This window comes from Sitophilus oryzae, unplaced genomic scaffold (assembly GCF_002938485.1).
Source record: "Sitophilus oryzae breed Bouriz unplaced genomic scaffold, Soryzae_2.0 scaffold_1393_pilon_pilon, whole genome shotgun sequence".
In the NCBI taxonomy this organism is placed as follows: Eukaryota; Metazoa; Arthropoda; class Insecta; order Coleoptera; family Curculionidae; genus Sitophilus; species Sitophilus oryzae.
In genome coordinates, this window is record NW_022146052.1 from 444,607 (window position 1) to 463,551 (window position 18,945).

The 18,945-nt window shown below is 32.4% G+C and overlaps 4 protein-coding genes across 11 annotated transcripts in view; 1 reads left to right on the forward strand and 3 right to left on the reverse strand.

Moving 5' to 3' along the window:
• Nucleotides 1-17,209, reverse strand: part of LOC115875620 (F-actin-uncapping protein LRRC16A) — a 42,571-nt gene extending 25,362 nt beyond the window's left edge. For 4 of the 5 annotated variants that reach the window (XM_030891121.1, XM_030891120.1, XM_030891118.1 and 1 more), the window contains exons 1-4: nucleotides 16,847-17,209; nucleotides 16,141-16,238; nucleotides 1,978-2,028; nucleotides 1,707-1,916 (exon numbers count right to left, since the gene is read on the reverse strand). In XM_030891121.1, the coding sequence (XP_030746981.1) occupies nucleotides 1,707-1,916; nucleotides 1,978-2,028; nucleotides 16,141-16,238; nucleotides 16,847-16,883 (396 nt within the window). In that variant the 5' untranslated portion in view covers nucleotides 16,884-17,209. Of the gene's footprint in view, nucleotides 1-1,706; nucleotides 1,917-1,977; nucleotides 2,029-16,140; nucleotides 16,239-16,375; nucleotides 16,523-16,846 lie in introns of those variants that run through there. The other variant, XM_030891119.1, reaches the window with a different exon arrangement.
• LOC115875622 lies at nucleotides 4,335-5,535 on the reverse strand. 2 transcript variants are annotated; one of them, XM_030891124.1, is made up of 2 exons: nucleotides 5,212-5,535; nucleotides 4,335-5,151 (listed from the first exon to the last, which is right to left on the reverse strand). In XM_030891124.1, exons 1-2 carry the CDS (start codon nucleotides 5,500-5,502, stop codon nucleotides 4,768-4,770), a joined length of 675 nt encoding a protein of 224 aa, XP_030746984.1. In that variant the 5' UTR covers nucleotides 5,503-5,535; the 3' UTR covers nucleotides 4,335-4,767. The 2 variants fall into 2 exon arrangements, with proteins under 2 accessions (XP_030746984.1, XP_030746983.1); XM_030891123.1 differs by having other exon boundaries at nucleotides 5,206-5,534.
• On the reverse strand, nucleotides 14,338-15,833 carry LOC115875621 (DNA/RNA-binding protein KIN17). Its single transcript, XM_030891122.1, has 2 exons — nucleotides 15,312-15,833; nucleotides 14,338-15,253 (listed from the first exon to the last, which is right to left on the reverse strand). Exons 1-2 carry the CDS (start codon nucleotides 15,715-15,717, stop codon nucleotides 14,487-14,489), a joined length of 1,173 nt encoding a protein of 390 aa, XP_030746982.1. The 5' UTR covers nucleotides 15,718-15,833; the 3' UTR covers nucleotides 14,338-14,486.
• A 58-nt stretch (nucleotides 17,210-17,267) lies between the features above and the next one.
• On the forward strand, nucleotides 17,268-18,903 carry LOC115875625 (N-alpha-acetyltransferase 10). 3 transcript variants are annotated; one of them, XM_030891126.1, is made up of 3 exons: nucleotides 17,268-17,380; nucleotides 18,117-18,412; nucleotides 18,475-18,903. In XM_030891126.1, exons 2-3 carry the CDS (start codon nucleotides 18,265-18,267, stop codon nucleotides 18,834-18,836), a joined length of 510 nt encoding a protein of 169 aa, XP_030746986.1. In that variant the 5' UTR covers nucleotides 17,268-17,380; nucleotides 18,117-18,264; the 3' UTR covers nucleotides 18,837-18,903. The 3 variants fall into 3 exon arrangements, with proteins under 3 accessions (XP_030746986.1, XP_030746987.1, XP_030746989.1); XM_030891127.1 differs by having other exon boundaries at nucleotides 17,271-17,372; XM_030891129.1 differs by lacking the exon at nucleotides 17,268-17,380 and adding an exon at nucleotides 17,462-17,623.
• The last annotated feature ends 42 nt before the right edge of the window (nucleotides 18,904-18,945 follow it).

Genomic DNA, 18,945 nt, shown 5'->3' on the forward strand with positions numbered 1-18,945 from the left:
CTTTCATCCACAAATTCTTTGTTTTCTTTTTCGTTTTTTGGTATCATCGACATCATCTAGGGTATATACGATAATAATTGACGCAATGGCAATTGAGGACATGATTGTTTCTCAAACAATGCACAACTTTTAATAAACAGTTTGATCAAAATTTTACTAAGTGCATGGGTGAGGCAGTTGTGCAACGGAACGTTGCGCATCGCCTTGTCGCGCAACTTGCTTGATAGTGTATGGACCGCTGAATCAGTTGTGCAACGCCACGTTGCGCATCGCTTCGTTGCGCAATTTGTTTGATAATGTATGGGCCGCTTAACATGTCTTTGAAAACCGTTCTCTAAAAAACGTAAGTAACGTACACCGGTCAACGTATCCTCGAAACTGTACTCGAATAATCCTACACGCTTTTCTTCATTTGAAAAATTCATATTTACAATTTTTGTTTATTTTAATTTACAGAGTGTGGATGTGACAGTTTCATATTTCTGAGAGCAACGACGATTGAACTTGTTTCCATGGCTAACTAAGTGAAATTAATCAAGAAAGATAAGAATTGGCTATAACTCAATGACTAACTCAATAACAAACTCATAACTAAATGGCGCTTTTTTATGAAGTCATGGCCAACTATGGTTTCCATTTAAAAAAACATATGTTTGTGTCATACGTCAAAAACGACAGGCTTTAGAAAAAAACGGAGAGCACAAACTCATTAGGGATGTAATTATCTACAACTTTTATCTGAAAACTTTTGTCTAAAATATATTATAATGTTTAGGGACAATTTTTAAAATAGCCAAAATTTTTTTTTTTTTGAAAATATCTAGTAAGGCATGAACTTTATCAAAAATCTGAAAGGTGCATATTTATGACCCCACAAAACTGCAATTCTTTCCCCATTTAACCGACTCTCTATCTCCAGTAGTTTCCGGGATACCCATAGAGAACATCGTAGGAAACTCACCCTGTATAATATACACACTTGTAGCAATCTGACCATTTATGAAATTCACTTAAAATTAACTAATTAGTAATAGATATGCAAAATTAACTAATTAGTAATAAAAATAGATAAGTTATAATAACTAATTATTAACACACACATCCGATACGCTACTGAAGCAATCTTTGACAAGTGGTAAATAAAAGCAAAAATGCAAGAAAAAATATTTATATAATTATATTTTTTCTTGTATTTTTGCTTTTATAAAGCAAGAAAAAATATATAATTATATTTTTTCTTGTATTTTTGCTTGTATCACTTGTCAAAGATTGTTTCAGTAGCGTATCGGATGTGTGTGTTAATAATTAGTTAGAAAAAATATATAATTATATTTTTTCTTGCATTTTTGCTTTTATTTACCACTTGTCAAAGATTGCTTCACTAGCGTATCGTATGTGTGTGTTAATAATTAGTTATTATAACTTATCTATTTTTATCAGAATTATATACTTTTATAACAATTTTAATAACTGCTAACATTTATTCGCAACGTAAAATAAAACAACAAATTATTGAGTCTACCCTACATCATATTTTTACCGAGTTTTACACGTTTTGAATAAAATTAGAACGGCACTCATACACCGGAATTTTAGGTGCCCTTCGCGTTCGATCTAAGATTTTTGATATGCTCCTTCCTTAATCTTTTTATTCAAAGCAAATAGCAAACTCCACTTTAAGAAACCCTGCAAAGCTAACTCTATACCTTTCTAATAATATGTTGTAATGGCATCGTAGGAAATATATTTCTAATTGCGTTGTTCAAAGCGCCTATCATATTGTCCACCTCTGTACTGCATGTCGAATCTTCACCAGTCAAAAACGAGTAAACCTTGTCGTTGATCGTAAGGCTCAGATGGTTTCCTCTTTTGCTCTCCAGGGCTTGGATTTCGAGATAATGGAAGTGACAGTCGACCTGAAATAATAATTGAAATTCGTTAATAGTTCATACTCTCATAATTTTGTTATTCCTTTACCTTTGTCGGGACTTTAGCCGTGAGCAGCAGGATTCGATACGGCGAAAATACCTGGAAATTTCAGAAAATGTGGTTTAAAATAGCCCAATGGCGTTAGAGTTTTTGAAGAAATAAAAGTAGCCGGTTAAAATTTTGACACATTTTATTTATTTAAAATTAAGAGTGAGGACCAGAAAATGTAAAAAAATACACAAGGAATAGAAAATTTGGCAATTGTTTCTTGCCTGCAATGGGCCCCTTGGGTATTTTTTTATTGTCTGAAAATGATCATTTAGACACCAAAAGCACCTCTGTAAAATATTTTTAAAATTATCTGGCTAAAATTCAAATTGATGAAAAGCCCGCTAATACGTTGGCTTTGACCGCGCTTACGATAGTGACGTCACGAGGTACTATTTTAGTATGTTCTGTGACTTTTTTGTTTTGACATTCTATTGAGTTACGATTTTCAGCGAGGTTTTTCACTAATTTACGAATGCAAAATGATCGATACTGTATGGTACCAGGTTGCAAAAGTACGATATTTTCCACTACTGGAAAAAAATTTAACAGTGGCCTATCGAAGAGAAACAGCGAAAAATCTGGCTCTAGAAGCCATATTTGATGTATTTATTGAAGGCCATTTAATGTATTTTTTTTAAATTTGAAAAGCATAGTTAAATTACAGATTTATTTTTGAGTTACTTGAGAAATACAAATATAAAACAGTAGGAAATTAAGGAATATATGTTGAGCCATGATACAATGAACAAAAGATAAGATCCTTGGCGGTCGCAAATCGGCTTTCCGCGCGCATGACGTCACCCGGGTAGTAATTTTCTGTTAAGCTCCGTCTACTACATGCGTAATATCTTATATCTTATCTTCCGTTTATTTATCATGGTGTTGAACTAACCTCACTTTTATTTTTATGGAGTTTATAAATAGTACATTTTTTCTAGTTGAAACAAAATATGGCAAATTATATGGAATGGAAAATGATGTGTGTTCAAAGGCAAATGAAAAAAATGTAGTTCCCCATAAATTTTTGCTTGTCACCAAGATAGAAAACAGACTTATCTCCAACCTGCTCGAATGAGTGCTATTTAGAGGCCAAGTCAAAGTATTATTCAAGTTGTTTTGTGTGAAGCCAGTACTACAACATATGATTTACCCATAAAACAAGAAATCCTCGAAGAAATCCTTTATAGGACAGGCATCGTAGAAGCGATATCAAGTCTTAAGTCTAAGAATCCATATCGAAAGAGTTATAAGGCGTTTAAGAGAGTTTGAAGTGTTAAAACATTATGCGTGCTCCACATTAACTTGATTTCTCAATTAGACTATACTATAACTATCGCCTGTGCTGGTTTAGTGAATACACAACAACCCTTAATAAGTTGACAAAAAACAGCTTTTTTAATTATATTAGCAATAAATGTTTACATTTTGTCAAGATATTTACATAGTGTATAGTGTTACCATTTTATTTTGTGCCACTTTTTACTGGCTGTAACTTTTTTAAATAAATAATATGGTTTCAGTCTAGTTTTAGTATGTATTAATCAAATTTTATATATGTAAATTGAACAATATGACCAACTGCATGGCTAACTTGAAAGCAATAAACATATTATGAGCTTCCTTTAACCTGGCATGTTTAAAAAGATTATTCATATGACTATTACACGTTTACATATAAATGTCCAATGATTAATCCATTGATTATCCATTCACTATCTTGCCACAAGACATTACAATTTACATTCATAACAGTTAAAAATTTACAAAAGATCGTAAGGAAAATTCAAAATAATCTATAGTAGGTATCTTATTCTTTTACTAAATGCCAAAGAGTTGAATTTTGAAAAAAAGGAGATACATATGGGTGAATAATTCTATCGAAGAGCATGCTATCCAAGTTTTCAGTGATTTTGTTCATATATATGTACGTTAATTTACTTATACATTTTGCCTCATCATTTTACCTACATTTTTTTATAACTGGCTTAATTTTGAAAAACGACAAAAAAACGTGTTTCATTATATCAAATCGAAAACTATCCACATTAATACCAAGTTTTACGCATCATATTCGACAAAACAATATCAATTCTAATATAAATTTGTTCATTCTCATAGCCTATTTACGAAAGATTGAGAGTAGAACTTTGTGAAATCCATTCATAAACGATGCCTAATACAGTCCATCCAGCGACTAGGGAAGATTTCGACACAGGACATCCAAAAAATGACAAACAATGAAATTTGTCTATGAATTAAAATGACAGACACAACTGTCAGGGATCATCCCGTTGGACAAGTCATAGTTTTGCACCATTTTTTCTCAAGTAGCTCAAATTTTGAAAAACGCTGAAATATATGAACCGATTTATTTTATTTAAAAACATTAATACAATGTTTCAGTTTTACATTTAAAAATAATCGAATATAGTTATTATCCCACTTTAAAACATACTAAAAATTAAAAAAATATTTGATATTATTTAGTGTTGGAAAACTTTAAAAAATTAAAACTAGCAAAAAAGTTCTTATTCTATCATATTACAAATTATAAATCGATCGATTCGGTCTGCAACAACGATTACATCACAGTAACAGTTAAATCACAGTTACATCACTAAACAGAATTATACTGCACACGCGCCTAGAACTGTGGAGACGAGTCTGTCCTCAAAGGTACAACAATCTAGTACCATGTGTGGCTGGAAGATTTCTGATGTAGCTTCGGCTTGTGTGTCGGATACACATTGCACCACAGCATTGCACCATTTGTGGTTCTCCCTTTCGTTATAACCAAGGGGAGGAACGCACGCGATCGGGTAACATCGGGCCCGATCGGAAAACCCGAAGTCGCTCTACGAGCGGCACAAGATTCTGAACAACGGTGGTGCGCATGCTCGGATAGATGTACTGGCCGGTGGCGCGCACATAATAATTCAACAGCCAATTTATTTTAAACTCGTTGCGCGTGCAATCTTCCAACGTCAGTGGGACCGCGTCATTCAAATATGGATGCTCCCTTATCTCTATCACATCGCTATCCAAATACCATTGACAGAATTTAATACATTCATACATCTTAAATCTTCCCACTAGTTCTGACTCGCTCTTATTCTTCTGTCCTTCTTGTTGATACTCTTCTATTGTCTTCTCCAACTCATATATGTTTACCTGTCAATTAATCGTTTTAAAAATTTAAAAAGGTATAATTCTCCTTTTTCTTACCTGGTACTTATGGTCAGCTTCTTTTGTGCAGTACGTCACTACATTAGCTATATCTTTGACTCTTTTAACCTTCACCTCGTGTTTAGTACTTGTCCTTCTAGTAAAATACATACGCATTGCCGCCAATGTTCTATCATCTCTTATAACCATATTTGAATGTTCATGCCTCTTATTTACACCATACTCTCTAATTTCTAACACTACATTGAATTCTCTAACTATTTGATCAATAAATTCCTTTTTAAATATTTTAGGTGAATATACAACATAATAATATACATGTTGACTCGACGACATATTTATTCATACTAATTATAAACGTTATCAGTTACACATTTGTTATCTCTATTGACCATTGACCCGTTAGCGTTTGAATATGATATCGAAGAATGATTTTCGTGTGTTAAATGGATAATAATAATAATAGCACAATAGACAACAATAGAGCATATTACAAATGGTTGTAAAATACTCACTGGTACAGAATACACTCTAAGGCATGACTTTGTTGCGCGTATTATACATCAAGAAATAGCAAAAACATATAAATTTATACAAGAAGAACAGCCCTATTACAAATACACGCCGCAATCTGTCTTTGAAAACGACACTATAAAACTCGACTGGGACAGAACGATCCATACTGACAAGACAGTAACATGCAATAGACCTGATATAACGTTAACACTAAAAAAAGAGAAAGTAACATATCTAATAGAAATCAGTGTTCCGAATGACAACAACATAACAAAGAAATATGAAGAAAAAATTAGCAAATACATTCCACTAACACAGGAAGTAGAACGAATATGGCAACAAAAAGAAGTTAAAATCCTACCATTTATTATATCTAGCACGGGCCTCACACACAGGAAATTTAAAGAAAACCTCGATATTTTAAATTTAAAAGGTCATATTCACACACTTGCTCAAAAAGCAGTAATCATTAAAACCACAAACATAATCCGCTCCTTCTTAAAACAATAGAAACTCTGACAGTACTTGGTAATGAACACCCGTCTGTCAGAATATACCACCAAGAGTGAAAAAAAAAAAAAATTGCACATAATAATAGCACCAAACCAATCCAAACCCTGGTGAGTACATATTTTAAGCTTTACGTGTGTTTTGTTTAAGTTATTTCAGTAAATTCGTATATGTACCTTTGATAGGGTGTTACCATTGGTGTTTATCGAAAGACATATTTTTAGTAAAACCTACAGTACTATACTATGGTGTACTAAACAGCTGCTGAATGGAAACAAGCCAGCTATGTATATAGTAAACAAATATTTTTAATCTCGATATAATGGTATAAATGCGTTAATATTAACAAAATGGTAAATGTGTATAGATATATTTTTTATTTTTTTTTATCAATTATTCATTCTAGACAAAATGACGAATGCGCGAAACATTTTTAATTTTGATAAATTATTAAATCTTGACAAAATGGTAATATCTTGACAAATGGCGAATGCGTTAATAAAATATTTTAATATTAGTCAATCTAGACATAATGGTGAATGCGCTTATAATTAAATAATATATTTTTAATCTAGACATAATGATAAAATCTTGGCGAATGCGAAAATATGTTTAGGTTATGGGGTCCCTATATGATGTTGGGGGGCGCAGCCAAACCAAACCAAACCATAACATTTAATAATTTAGATCCCAAAATGCAACTTTGACCCAATTTAACCATGTTCGTATCTATTACGGTTACTGAGATACCAATGCTCGTACCTCGAATTTGTAGCACCCTGTATATTCACCGACGTATTAACATTTGTGTATTATTACTAATAGTACCTATGAACAACGTAAAGTGTAATATAGACTTTGGTAAAATGGCAGTAAAATGATTTAGCGAATAAAGTCTGCTGTCTACTCAGGTTTTGTTTCGTGATTTTGAGTTTTACTTAGTTGCACCTGTGAGTTTTGATAAGTAGTTCTTTGCTTTTTTGTTGCTGAAATTTCCGAATATTTCAGAGCACTCCAGTAGAACGGCAGACTTTATACGTTTATATAAACTGCCTTACCGAAATCGTACCTCGTGACGTCACAAACAATGGTGTAACGTTTTCGTGTGACGTCAAATTTAAAGGTCCCGGGTGAAGTTTATAATCGAAATTATGGAATAATTTGCAATTCTCTTTGGAAATAACATCGTGGGGGTGCTATGTGTTGTATTTATGAAGGTCTTTAAGTAGTTTTCAGGTGAAAATTAAAGTATGTGCAAGAGGCCTATTATTAATCGTATTGTTTTGCGTGGTCTATTGCAATCTTAGAAATTTTAAAAAATCGCGTGGCTATCTGGTTATCTATATTTTTATTAATTTTACTAATATACAGGGTATTTTAAAAAACATGTGCCATCTCTCGTGGGAAGCTTGCTCACGTAAAAATAAGATTAATTTTTTATATCAACATAGGTCCGATTCTGCTTTGTCTCGTAACTACAGGATGTTAAGTTAGATTTATTTCAATTTTCTTCTTGGTGCTTTTAACGACTGGAATGAAATTTTGGGAGTAAAATTTACTGTAAGTGCTACATATTTTAATGATAAAAAAGTGTCGACAGATTCACCAGGGAGGTTTGGTTTGGTTATAACATGACAATATGGGTTATCACTGAAATATTTTTCTAAACAAAAAATGTATACCACTGACTTTTTTCTCTCGTTAGCAAAATTGTGTAGGCCGTTTAGGACTGTGTAGCACCGTCGATTCCATATTTTCCATCCGCCAACTATAGGAAAAAGTAAATATACCTGGTAAGATACCTGGGCATACGAGGCTTTGGGCCGTAAGCTAAACATTGACAAAACCAAAATTATGTGCACTTCCCCGGAAGATCATAACAATGCTATAAAAATCGGAGAAGAATTATTGGAATATGTAGCGGAATTTAATTACCTCGGCAGTTTGATTTCGGAAAAGGCCAATATCGACTCTGAAATTCAACACAGGATTAGCAGCGCCTCAAGAACATTCTGGAAATTAAAAGACAGGGTTTTCTACAATCATGACTTCAGTACAAAAACGAAACTTGCAGTGTACCGAGCAATTATAATCCCCACCATGTTATATGGGAGCGAAACCTGGGTGCCGTACCGTCGACACATGAACGCATTAAAAAAGTTGCAACAGAGACACCTTAGACAACTCTTAAGAATCCGGTGGTTCCATCATGTCTCAAACGTATCGGTCCTTGAAAAAGCAAACTGCGAGAGTATTGAAGTCATGGTTACAAAATCCCGCTTAAGATGGGCTGGTCACGTATGCATAATGCAAGAAAACCGCATACCAACATCTCTGCTGTACGGTGAGTTTGTAGACGGTAAGAGGAGGCCGGGTGGACAACTCAAAAGGTACAAGGACATTTTCCACGAAAACTTAAAGGAGATTAACATGCAGAATCATTGGGATGAAGCAGTTCACAATAGAACTCAATGGAGAAGAACTGTAAACTCAGTTAACAGCGACAACCAAAAAGTAAAGAGGCAACAAAGCAATGAGATTTTTGAATGTCCGGAGTGCGGTAGGCAAATAACATCACGTATCGGGCTTATCAGTCACAGAAAAGCTCATGAAAGCAAACGCCTTGCGTGACCATCTTTTGATGCGTGTCGAATACTCGTCAGCGAGTAATGGCAGTATGTATGTGTATGTAGGCCGTTTAATGTCGATTAAAAGTTGTATGAGGATCTTTTGTCGATTTCGATCTCCTTGAGGAAATAAACGCAATTTTATTAATTACAATAATTAATAAAATTTAATAATAAATTATATATAGAATAGATTCTTCGATATGAATGCTTAAAATTCCATGGACTCATGGACAGCCCATATCACAAATACCGAGGTCACAACAGAATAGGCATAGAAATAGAATTGCTCAATATAATAAAAATAAGAAAAACATCATACTTCTGGCATATATTGAGAAATGAAAAATACCACGTCATACAATTAATAGTTAAGGGTAAAACTGTAGAAAAAAGAAGTATCGGCAGGAAGAAACTATCTTGGTTGAGAAACATCAGAAATTGGACTCACCTAACTTTTGAAGCTCATAAGGCAAGCCGAGAATCGTGAAGATTTTGCCAATGTGATCGCCAACCTCCACGAAAGAGATGGCCCGCAAAGAAGAAGAATAATAAATTATTTATTTAATCTAATTTATTCTTAAAATCTATAAAACTGATGGTACAGTGGCTACCTACAGCAACTTAAAAAAAATGGTATTTAAGATAATTACAACAACCCTATATTTTAACATTCTGTAACCAAAGTTTTAGCATCCCGTAACTTTAAAACTATGCATTGTTTTACCGTAACTATGCGTTTAGTCATGTTTATAAGAACTTTTTTCATATTTTTTGTTGGGAAATCAATGAGTACTGATTTAACACTTTGGCCAGTTAATAACATTAAAAATTTTATAGGTTGCTATTAGACTTGCAATAAAGCAAATTAATAAAATTGCATTTATATCATCAAGGAGATCTAAATCGACAAAATATCAAGAGGCAGCTTTTAACTGGCAAAACGACTTACACAATTTTGCTAACAAGAGAAGAAAGTCGGTGGTGTATCTTTGTTTGATAAAAAATATTCCAGTGATAACCCACATGCACGTCCCTGGTGTCGACACTTTTTTTCGCTAAAAGCACTTAAAAGAAAATTTAATAAGAAAAATGATGACTAACACCCTGTAGCTACGAAAAAATATTGTAGCAGAAGGGAATCTCTACAAACTAACGTTAATCGTAAAAATCAAGATGGCAAACATTTCTTATAAGAAATCTATACTAATATATAAAATCCTTAAGCCGCGTCCAAGCTACTCGAACAAAACGTTCGCGAACATATATAATTCACACTATATACTCGTAGCAGCAGGTCGTAAACGACGGCACAGCCCATCGCATCGGTTCCGAGGACTGAGGTGCGGGGAAGAATGCGACAACCAGTTTGCTCTATAGATCTAGGATGCGTTTAGGTAGTCGCTGTTTTTTCGAGTGCCCGGATTTCGAGTGCAAGAATTTTATTAAATAAATTAACCGGTAAACAGTTTAAGAACTTTTGTCGTTGAAGAATCAATATTTAGCAAGCGGAGGGTCACAGGGTTTTTTGTTAGATTATTCGTTATAGTGTATTTTTAAGACCTGTATTCATTTTCAGCCGATTCTATCAGGTGTTTCTCAAAAGGGGCTCACTTTTTTACTTTTTTATTTTTTCAGATAATACAACGAAATTTGGTTTGTTAGTATATGACATAAATCGGGATTGATTGACGTATTCAATTACCTTCGGTCGCTTCCTGTTTAACCGAAATGACTACAACTTTGTATTTTTTAATTGTATCCTAACTACTTTTTTACTTTATTTGATAGAAAATGACATTCTGAATAGAATGACATACCATACGTCAATTTTAGACAATTCCAATTAAATAAAAATAGCATTTTAAATTTCAATCTAGAGTGCCAAGTCTGAGTTAAAACTATTTATAATCAAAAAAAAATTGTAATCAAAGAACTTTGGAAACATATATTTGATCGTGTAATTTTTTTTCGTATCCTTTCATGGCCGCTTAAAAGATGCCCAAATCGTATTTTTAATGATAACTCAAATTTTTCAAATGGTACGAGGCTGGCTCAGCATATTTGGAAAAAGCATTTTTTACGAATAATTTGGTACCACATACTTGGTATTTGGAGTAAAATTGTCGTTACGTTTATTTATGGCCATTTTTAAATTGAAAATGTCAAAAGTTGGCCTATAATATATCATTCTATTTAGAATGTCCTTTTCTATCATATACGGTAAAAAAATACCGAGGGTACCATTTAAATCAAAACTTGTTGTCATTTCCGGTGAAATAGGTAGTGACCGAAAATAAATGAAAACGTCGATCAATCCTGATTTATGTCCTATACTAACATACCAAATCTCGTGTTTTATCTAAAAAATTAAAAAAGTTATAGAAGTAAACCACTTTTCAGAAACACCCGGTATATTAATTTCTAAAAATGTAATGGTAAAATTTCATTTCCGGTGTCAAACTTCCTATTAAGTGGTAATTTTTAATTTCAGAATCCCATAATAATTCCGGTTTTTAATAAGAATAATCATAAAGGTCTGTATTAACAATGAAATTATATGGACGAAGTCTAGCTACATAGCTATTCACACTCAACCCACAATAAAATTAACATTATAAAATCTTTTCTTTGTGTAAACAAATTAGATGTAAATGTTTTTCACGATCCCAGTCAATAACTGCGTCTCCCATTGTCGAATACTCGGTAAAAAATAAAAATCACAGATGGACGACCGAAATTAAATGAAACCCTTCCAAGTGTGCGGTACAATGTCCGCCGAAATGCACGCCGTTCGTTCCTTTTGATTTACCGACACCCGTCGGAAAAAGAACGCGCGCGCTCTAGCATAGGCAGACGCACGCTCTGGCGTACAAGCTAGCCTTTCGGCGCTCCGCGCTCCTTAATAGGCCTAGGCTAGCTGTACTTGTTGGCTTTATTATTCATAAATCTACCTATCTCACAATTTTCACTTAGTATCTGTTTAATTATATATGTTCGCGAACATTTTGTTCGAGTAGCTTGGACGCGCCTTTAAGTGACTGACATACTGATTAATCACGATCTTGCTCAAACCACTCAACTTGGCAGACGTCGCTCAATTTTGGCAGACAGGTTGATTCTAGGGTGTAGATGTTCGATAAGAAGGGATTTTTCGAAATTCCAGTTCCAAGAGGGTGAAACCACCCCTCAAACATTACTATATTTTTTATTTAAAAAACGGTCAAGTTTCGGAAAAAACGCTTAAACACGTATATTTTCTTTTGTTTTTTTAAATATTTTAAGATTTTTTAAAAATGTATACAGGGTGTTTCGAAAAATCAAAATGGTCATTGATTAATCACGATCCTGCTTAAAGCGCTTGACGTAAAAAGCTGATTTTTGGAAAACAGATTGACTTTAGGGTGTAGAGGTTCGATAAGAAGGGATTTTTCGAAACTCGAATTCTAAGGGGGTGAAACTATCCCTCAAATATTAAAATATTTTTATTTAAAAACCGGTGAGTTTTTCGGAAAAACGCTTAAACACGTATATTTTATTTTGTTGTTTTACATATTTTAAGATTTTTTTATAAATTTATACAGGGTGTTTCATAAAATATGACCATTGAGTACCACGTATCACAATCCTTCTTAAACTGCTTGACGTTTAAAGCTGATTTTTGGCAAACGGATTGACTGTGGGGTGTAGAGGTTCGATAAGGAGGGGTTTCTCGAATCTCAAATTCCAAGAGGGCGAAAACGCCCCTCAAATATTACAATATTGGTTATTTAAAAAACGGTTAGTCTTTCGGGAAAACGCTTGGACAAGCATAATTTAGTTGTTTTTTTTTTACATATTTTGAAATTTTTTAAAAAATCATACAGGATGTTCCAAAAAGTTGGATAATTTCTTAACCACGATTCTGCTTAAACTGCTTGACGTAAAAAGCTTATTTTTGGCAAACGGGTTTTTCGAAAGTCAAATTCCAACAGGATGAAACTACCCCTCAAATATTACCAAGTTATATAATAATATCGCCATATTGTTTTTTTTTTCATGCTGACATAAATGTGAGAAAATTTTATCCAGTTTGTATGCTAATGGAAATTCTTGCTTTGCTTTATCATCACCATTACAAATGATTAATTCGACGCGAACGAAATCGCTGGTACTTTATAAAAAGACTGAATCCTTCATCTACTAAAGCAATAATAAAAGTGATTAAAAAAATCAACTCACCCATTTTAATTCATTGATTTAAAGTTATTATGTTAATAAGTAAAATTCCTTGTTTATATTTATATCTATACAGGGTGCTACAAATTCGAGGTACAAGCACTGGTATCTCGAAAACCGTAATAGAGACGAAGTTGGTTAAATTGGGGCAAAGTTGCGCCTTGGCATGTTCACCAAGATGCCATTTGTAAAAGTGAAATCCATACATTTCAACATTTACAATAAAGAGTACAAAATACATTCGGAAGTATAAGAAAGAAGAAGAAGATATGTTTAACAGCTATAAATAAGATTGAACGAAAAATAAATTTGTGCATTAGGGAGCGTGGTAATCCATTCGAACATGTAGAGCATTAGAAACTAGTTTGTGAAAGGTGATTTTTTTATAATTACTACGATTAATATTATGCATATTATTACATTAGATATTGATATTTCAAATTCACAATAGAAAGAGTTAAAAAGAATATCTTTAAACTGCTGATCTGGGCATTTTTTATTTGAATCTTTCAAATGGCTCGATTTTTCTTATTCAATGTAAATTAGCGCTGATCAATATTGTTGCGATGAATATAATCAGTTTAAATAATTTAAAAAACCACAGTCGGACTTGAAATTATAAATAGTTTTGTTATTGTTAAGGTACCCAAAACAAAAAAAAAAGGTATCAAGTGTGTCATATCATTATACTTAGAAGACCGAGTTCGTTCAAAACTGGAAATAAACTCAGAAGACCGAATTCGTTCAAAACTTGAAATAAAAAGTGCAGGTTCTTATTTAAAAAAATTAAGTTGGCTTCTGTATCTTACAAATTATCAACTAATTTGAAAATGTTAAAATACTATCAGATAGCCCTAATAAATTGGCTAGGAGAATGTGCAATTAGTTTTTTGATTTTCAAAAAAGTAACGACAGGAAAAAAATCCGTTTTTACCAAAAAACTCAGCAATCCTTGAAATTTTTACAGCTTTTTTGATGGCATCTTAGTGAACATCCCAAGGAGGCAATAACGACAAGAAAAAAATCCGTTTTTACCAAAAAACTCAGCAATCCTTGAAATTTTTACAGCTTTTTTGATGGCATCTTAGTGAACATCCCAAGGAGCAACTTTGCCCCAATTTAACTTTCTTCGTATCTATTACTCGTACCTCGAATTTGTAACACCATGTATAAACTAAGGTATAGGTAATTACAAAATTGGGGATAACCAAGTTCAAGATACCAAAAATCCATTTATTACCAAAAGTTTTATTTACATTATATACAAATAGAATTTTTTGTCTTAAAACAATCAATATCCTATGATAACATTTATATATCATTGCTATACATACATTTATGGGAAACATTCCCTGAGAATATATATAAACATTACACATCCATTTGTTGACATTATTCTAAATTAAATATTAATTATTTACTAAACGTCATTATTTACACGTTTCCCCCTTAATCTTCAGGTAATTTACAAATGTCCTCATACTGAACTCCATCAACCCTGCGTCCCTTTAGCAAACCCTTCTCAATTTCAATACTAACACAAAAGTTTCTTTCATCTAAATTAAGTAACGAAGCAATTTCACCCCTGTACGCCCCATTAACAACTTTAACTAATTTTCCTATGGCTGGTATAACAGTCTCTAGATGCTTCTGATCAAGTTTCAGTTTTTTTCCTGTATCTAATAACTTTATTATTGCTCCATATTTGTCTATAACTTCGCGCACTATTCCTTTTTGTTTGTAGAATTCCTCTCCTAGAGTTTTTGTAATAACTTTGACTATTATGCCTTCAGTTAGCCAGTAATCTTTCCGATTTTCTTTCTCTTTCTTAATTTCTTCTGATTCTCTGATTTCGTCTAGGGCAGATTTCTTTTTTACTTCAGTTTTAGGTTCTGTTTTTATTTTCTTTGCTGTAATGCTTGTGGTACTACTGGGTCTCTTAAACACTTTGTCCAAAGGGACACCATTTGGTATAAATTTCTTCTCGTTTTTTAGATTAATTTCCAATTTTAGTGGTTCCTCTTCATTTTCTTTAATGAGTTCTGTATAAACTGGCTCTGGAGGAGGACCTGATTGTTCCAAAGCGGCCTGGGCTTGTTTTTCTATAAACTCCAATGTCCTTTCCTCATCATTCTTATCCATTTTTAATTTCTTTTTCTTTTTCTCTTCCTTTTCTACTGTCTCTGGACTTCTATCAATATATGTGATAAACCAACCTAAAGAATAATTAATTAATACTTTAAATTATAAATATATAACTCTTTACATTCTTACCTTTCTCAGTTTCATCGACAACACACTGTCCTGTTTTGCCCAGCCACTTCACAAAGCCTGTTAAAGTGACCCACCTTGTACCGTTCATGTGAACATGATCTCGATCAGAAATGTATTCTTGATATACTCGGTTGGCATTAACTCGTTTACTACCAAACTGTCGTTTTAATATGCTAACAAAACCTTTTGCAAAATCGAAAGAGAAGTCATCAATGTATCTTTTAGAGTTGTCTGCGAATAATAAGAGCTGTCTCTGATGGGATTCGCTCATGGTGTGGCATTTAAAGCCGTTTTCATCTCGGCATTGTTTCTGACACATCTGGCAATACCAGCGTAGTTTCTGAAGACCTTTGGCCTTCATTTTGTTTGCCAAGTACTTCGGCGTTCCTACTTCGGCTCTCGGCATTTTGAATAATTACTATTATACCAGAGTAAATTAAAGAATATTGTCTTTAAAATAACAAAACACAAAACATCAATTGAGCTACACAATTTGACAATTTAAAAACGTCAACAATGTCAATGTCAATGTCTTAACTCTTCTTCCTTTATTTTTTCAAGGCAACAATACTGCTATAGCTGGATAGCAGGTAAACAGTATCAGCTATCTTTATTAGGCACATACAGAAACGATAATAGATATAGTGACAATAAATCACTCAAGTTGTATTTAAAACAGCTGATAAAAATTAAATGAAAAAAACCCTAAATTTTCGCGGTCGAATTCAAACACGTTCAATATATTGATTCTGACATAGACTACATTAAACACTATAACAAAATTGATATAAACTTTATATAGCATATATTAAATATAAAAGTATCTTACCAGCACCCTATTTTCAGTCTTATCTCCCTTAGTCTCCAAACGAACGACATTTTTAAAGAGGATTTTGACTTTGTTGCCCACTGAGGATTTAATACTCTCTAAAAAATAATTTAATCTTGTATTAACTCGAACAAAAATTATTAGAACTGTAATTATTCCAAAATTATTTCATATAGCCTCAATAAATGCATAAAGTACAAATAAAACGTTGAAAAATACGAAAAAACTTTTATACCTTTTTTAGAACAACATAAACTCATAGTTTTAACATTTAAAAATAATATCTCAACTAACAGAAACAAATTCAAATCAAGTTATTTTCTTTGTGTGTTTTCAACTAAAAATTAACAAGCACACATTATTAACCAACTCAGGTTCAATTTAAAGTAATTTAGCATAAAAAATTTAGTGTCAGTGGGTCAAATCTAAAGACTGCGGGGCATACCCAGAAGCATATCTTTTTAACATGGAAAACCACAATGAATGAATCATATCAATACAATGACAAATAATTGAACAATTAAGAAGAAATGATATCTGTACAAAAGCTACAGCTAATACTAGCTACGTGGAAAAATAATTTTTCAATAAAAACAGTTAAAATCACATTTTTTTTCAAATATTTAAGACACTCCCCTCTTAAGACGTCATTTACAATTGTAAACAGAAAGATTTCCAATTTTTATAAATGAAAAATGTCGCTTACCGTTTAAATCCTTGGTGAGTTGTGATCTTGTAGACATAACTCAACTATTTTCAATATCGATACACTCTAAAATCGGTCACAAAAGATCATTTTTTCTTTTTATTTGAGCTAAAACATCCCAAAAATAAGATGGTAACTGTCACTGTCAGTTTTCGGGTTATTGGGGTGTTGTAAGGTTGTAAGTGGGTCTTTATTTTTTCACCATTCTTGCCACCACAAAAATATTCTAGTATTTCAAAATAAGGTTTAAAATATAATAACTTCTATAGACCTTGTTGGAATACAAATGCAGGCATGCAGTTGTTTTTAAAACTAATGTACTTGAATTTTAATCACAGCTTCACTCGTCTATCATTTAATAAATAAATAAACCACCTATTTTCATGCTTGTATATTTAGTTGCCTATCCATGTCCTATAATAAGTATTTAACCTTTCCAAATATGTTCCAAATTGACATTTTTGAGAATAATGAAAATTAAATTTTGTTTCCATGTGGAAATCTAAATCCGTTCAAAAATCTTAAGGTGAGTGGGTAAGTTATTCTCAATTATGTACTAGTTTAACTCATTAAATAGCTGATAAGAGAACAAAAGCTTTTCAGAAGAACATTTTTATCAAACAACATGGCGCTATTAAATGTGAAGTCACTGCCAGATTTTTTTTCTTAAGTTTTTTTAATGTAGTTTTTAGGGTAGAAAAATAATGAAAGACTTATTTTCGGCTGTTTTTTCATTTCTTGTAGCTCTTAGCATTGTTCTAGTTTTTGTTGGAATAGGTAAGATCGCATTGACGTTCAATTGAAGGTTAATCCTACTATTTTGATCTCTTTTGAATATTGTTTACAATTTTACAGATTTTTTTGCAGTTTATTATTAGTTTTATAGCAAAATAACATTCTTGTTATCATAAATATATGATAGAAGCTATCATAAATATATCGTCCTATTGCTGCCAAAAGTCACTAACTAACATTTTTCTGAACAACCAAATTCAATCACTATGTTTTGAAGCGGTGAATCGATTGCAAAAGTCATTAACTACGATTTCTGGCTATTTATGTTTTATTTTAATACCGAATAGTTACTAACTATAACATCTTTATGAAATGCAATTCATCCTTAGACATATTTTTCTTGGAAGTAATAAAAAGTAAGTTAGTGACTTTTGGCAGCAATGGGACGATATGATGACAGGATTATTATCTTTTTTTTATAAACAAACTTTCTGGTTTTAAGAATGCCTTTTATTATTGTTCAAATACTTTCTAGGTTGGTACATTTTATGGGTATTTGTCTTACGTCGCATTAAGTTTATAAGAGATTTGTTGAGAAGTGCTCAAAGAGAACCAATTGCTGAAGAGAAGACGAGCCGTAGTAAAATTAGGAAGACTAGAAAAGACTGATAAAATTGTTCATAATGAATATTCGTTGTGCTCGACCTGAGGACCTTATGAATATGCAACACTGTAATTTATTATGCTTACCAGAAAATTACCAAATGAAATATTATTTTTATCATGGTCTTAGTTGGCCTCAATTAAGTTATGTTGCTGAGGATGAAAATGGTAACTACATATACATAGATACATTAGGGGTAATCGTGTAATATATTTGGATTACTTTTTAGGTAAAATAGTGGGCTATGTACTTGCAAAAATGGAAGAGGATCAGGAAGACTTGAAACATGGACATATTACTTCTTTAGCTGTTAAGAGATCTCATCGTCGTTTAGGACTAGCACAAAAACTAATGGATCAAGCATCCGAAGCTATGGTAGAGTGTTTCGATGCTAAATATGTATCCTTGCATGTAAGAAAAAGCAATAGGGCTGCTTTAAATCTATATAAGAATGCTCTCAAATTTGAAACTGTGGAGATTGAACCTAAATATTATGCTGACGGGGAGGATGCATACTCCATGAGGAGAGATTTGTCAGAATTCTCTAAAAAGAAAGACAAAAAAGAGGAGGCACCTAAAAATGAGGAGTAATATAACTTTTTTTTAAATACAATAATATATTGACTTAAACCTTTTACAATAAAAATATTAATTTTTGCTCTGTTTTGTTCATTAATACCTCTTAAAAAAATATGTTAAA

Coding starts and splice junctions, on each gene's coding strand:
- LOC115875622 (XM_030891123.1), bottom strand. CDS start 5,502: ATGTCGTCGAGTCAACATGTATATTATTATGTTGTATATTCACCTAAA. Junction 5,152..5,205: donor AAGCTGACCATAAGTACCAG/GTAAGAAAAAGG, acceptor ATTAATTGACAG/GTAAACATATATGAGTTGGA.
- LOC115875621 (XM_030891122.1), bottom strand. CDS start 15,717: ATGCCGAGAGCCGAAGTAGGAACGCCGAAGTACTTGGCAAACAAAATG. Junction 15,254..15,311: donor TGTCGATGAAACTGAGAAAG/GTAAGAATGTAA, acceptor ATTATTCTTTAG/GTTGGTTTATCACATATATT.
- LOC115875625 (XM_030891126.1), top strand. CDS start 18,265: ATGAATATTCGTTGTGCTCGACCTGAGGACCTTATGAATATGCAACAC. Junction 18,413..18,474: donor TGTTGCTGAGGATGAAAATG/GTAACTACATAT, acceptor ATTACTTTTTAG/GTAAAATAGTGGGCTATGTA.